Raw genomic sequence first — 2,154 nt, forward strand, 5'->3', positions numbered from 1 at the left:
GCTGCGGGCTTTAAAGAGCCTGAAAATCGTTTGGTTGCGGGTGCGTAAGAAGAGACAAAAGTGCTCAGCAGGTAAGAGCGGAGGGTTTTTGCCAAGAAGGAACTGGCCTTGATCGCTGTGACAGGATTGACTCGCTGGGGACTCCTCTCTCGGGAGCATCCACGCGTCCCCGAGGGGGCTGCCTGTCTCCTCTCATCAGCATCACGGCGAGAAATTTTTTACAGCCGCTCTTTCTAGTCCTGCTAATCCTGTTATCCGGGGGGTTATAAATATTAACGCCGCTGGGGCTGGGGATGGGGGGACCCAGATTAAACCCTCTCTGAAGTAAGATGTCAGCCAGCCTCTTCCCAGCCCACCAGCGCCCGGGGCTGCTGGATGAGCTGCAGGGCAGAGCCCCCCAAGTGCCCTGCCCGGAGGGGCTGCTGGGCTCCTCCGTGCTGGATTTCGTGGCCGATCTCTCCCTGGGCTCCCCCCAGGTCCCCCCCAGAGCCGGGCCGAGTTTGGGGCTCTGCGAGGTCACCTCCGGGCCTCCCTTTGGGGACACAGCCCTGTCGCTCCGGGAGGGGATGGCCCGCGGGTTGCCCCTGGCTGCCTTCGGAGATGGAGATGCCGAAGACGAAGAGGAGGAGGAGGAAGAGGAGAGGATGCGCAACGCTTCCCTCTTGGACAGACCCAGGAGAAAGCGGGTTATCACCTACGCCCAGCGCCAGGCCGCCAACATACGGGAGAGGAAGAGGATGTTCAACCTCAACGAGGCGTTTGATCAGCTGAGGAAGAAGGTGCCCACCTTCGCCTACGAGAAGAGGCTCTCCCGGATAGAGACCTTGCGCCTGGCCATCGTGTACATCTCCTTCATGACTGAACTCCTGGACGGCTGCAGGGGGCAGGAGGCGAGCTAGGGACCGCCGGGACCCGGCGGGACGGGGCTGGGGGCTCGGTGACACCGAGCAGGTGGCCCCGGTCGCCTCCCTCCTCGGGAAGCAGAGCCGTGCTCCTGCCTTGGCTTCTCCCAGGGCGGTGTGGGTGGGGGATGCAAAAACGAGGAGTGTTTGGGGAAGTGCGAGTTGGGGGTGGGGGGGTTGAGGGATTTTAAATGAAGGGACAAAGCAAAAGAAAGAAAAGCATATTTAGATTAGGAACATTGCTTGGACTAAAAGACCCATGACTGCAAGAGATGTCACATTATAACTTTTTCTTGGTGAATTTCTTGAAAAAGGCAAAGCTATTGTATATTCCTCCCAATGACAGAAATTGGAGAGGCTCAGTATGTGTAGATTTGCTAATATATATATAATTTTTGTAAAGAGAAGAAAAAAGAAAAGGAAGGTCTGGGGCCCTTCTGTTGGTGTTGCGTCGCCTGCTTGCTTTCAAATTTTGCAATTTTCGAGAAAAGTTCGGTGAGGGCAGCAGAGCCGGTCCAGTTTGAGGACTGGGTTCCCAGTTGCCGGCCCAGCTGCCCTCCAGGGAGTAGGAAAATCTCGGCGTGTGCATTTTAACCTAGAGCTTTCCGCCTTTATCTTTTCCTTTTTCTTTTTTTTTTTTTTCCTTTTTTTTTTAAATAAACAACAACTCCCTTTTTTCTTTGAAATCCAGCCTGCGCAGTCCGTGCCGTGTGTCGCGGGGGCCGGTAAAGCCCGACAGCTGGACGCCACCGTTTTGCTGTCACGATTTTCTTTCTTCCCGGGACAAATTGTGTCCTTGCCGGGGCGGGGAGGGGACAAGCCCCCTCGCTCGCACCGAGCAGGGGCTGGCGGAGAAGGGTCCGGGGTGGTGCGGGGCCGTGCGGGGCGATGTGCGGGGCGATGTGCGGCGACCGGTTGGGCCGTAGCCCCCCCGTCGCCCCCCGGCAGCCGCGGACCCGTCCCGGGAAGCCGTCTGAGCCCTCCCGAGAGAGAAAACTTGCGGGTTTTGATTCTGGGGAGGTCACGGAGGGTCCTTTTTCTCCTTCGCCGGGTCCAACTCCGCCTCTGTGCCTTTCGGTGCTGCAAGGAGAGAAAATAAATAGCTCAATAAAAGAAATGCTGAAAAGCAAAGGGAAGGAGGTCCACTCGGGTTTTTTTATCATTTTCTAATAATGCTCGTTTTTCTAATAATCAGCCGCTTGTTAGCATGGGGAGAGAACCAGGGAGAGCTGCGGCGGTGGGGCTGGGGGGG

At 56.8% G+C, this 2,154-nt stretch overlaps 2 protein-coding genes across 2 annotated transcripts in view; one reads left to right on the plus strand and one right to left on the minus strand.

The window, feature by feature from the left end:
- Positions 1-329: 329 nt before the first annotated feature.
- FERD3L (Fer3-like bHLH transcription factor) lies at positions 330-899 on the plus strand. Its single transcript, XM_014937694.1, has one exon. It carries the CDS (start codon positions 330-332, stop codon positions 897-899), a length of 570 nt encoding a protein of 189 aa, XP_014793180.1.
- A 434-nt stretch (positions 900-1,333) lies between these two features.
- LOC106885481 overlaps positions 1,334-2,154 on the minus strand; it is a 15,465-nt gene continuing 14,644 nt past the window's right edge. Inside the window, exon 3 of the mRNA XM_014937693.1 lies at positions 1,334-1,982. Within this exon, the coding sequence (XP_014793179.1) occupies positions 1,514-1,982 (469 nt within the window). The 3' untranslated portion in view covers positions 1,334-1,513. The remainder of the gene's footprint in view (positions 1,983-2,154) is intronic.

This window comes from Calidris pugnax, unplaced genomic scaffold (genome assembly GCF_001431845.1).
Source record: "Calidris pugnax isolate Ruff unplaced genomic scaffold, ASM143184v1 scaffold11, whole genome shotgun sequence".
Classification (NCBI taxonomy): Eukaryota; Metazoa; Chordata; class Aves; order Charadriiformes; family Scolopacidae; genus Calidris; species Calidris pugnax.

Coding starts and splice junctions, on each gene's coding strand:
- FERD3L (XM_014937694.1), top strand. CDS start 330: ATGTCAGCCAGCCTCTTCCCAGCCCACCAGCGCCCGGGGCTGCTGGAT.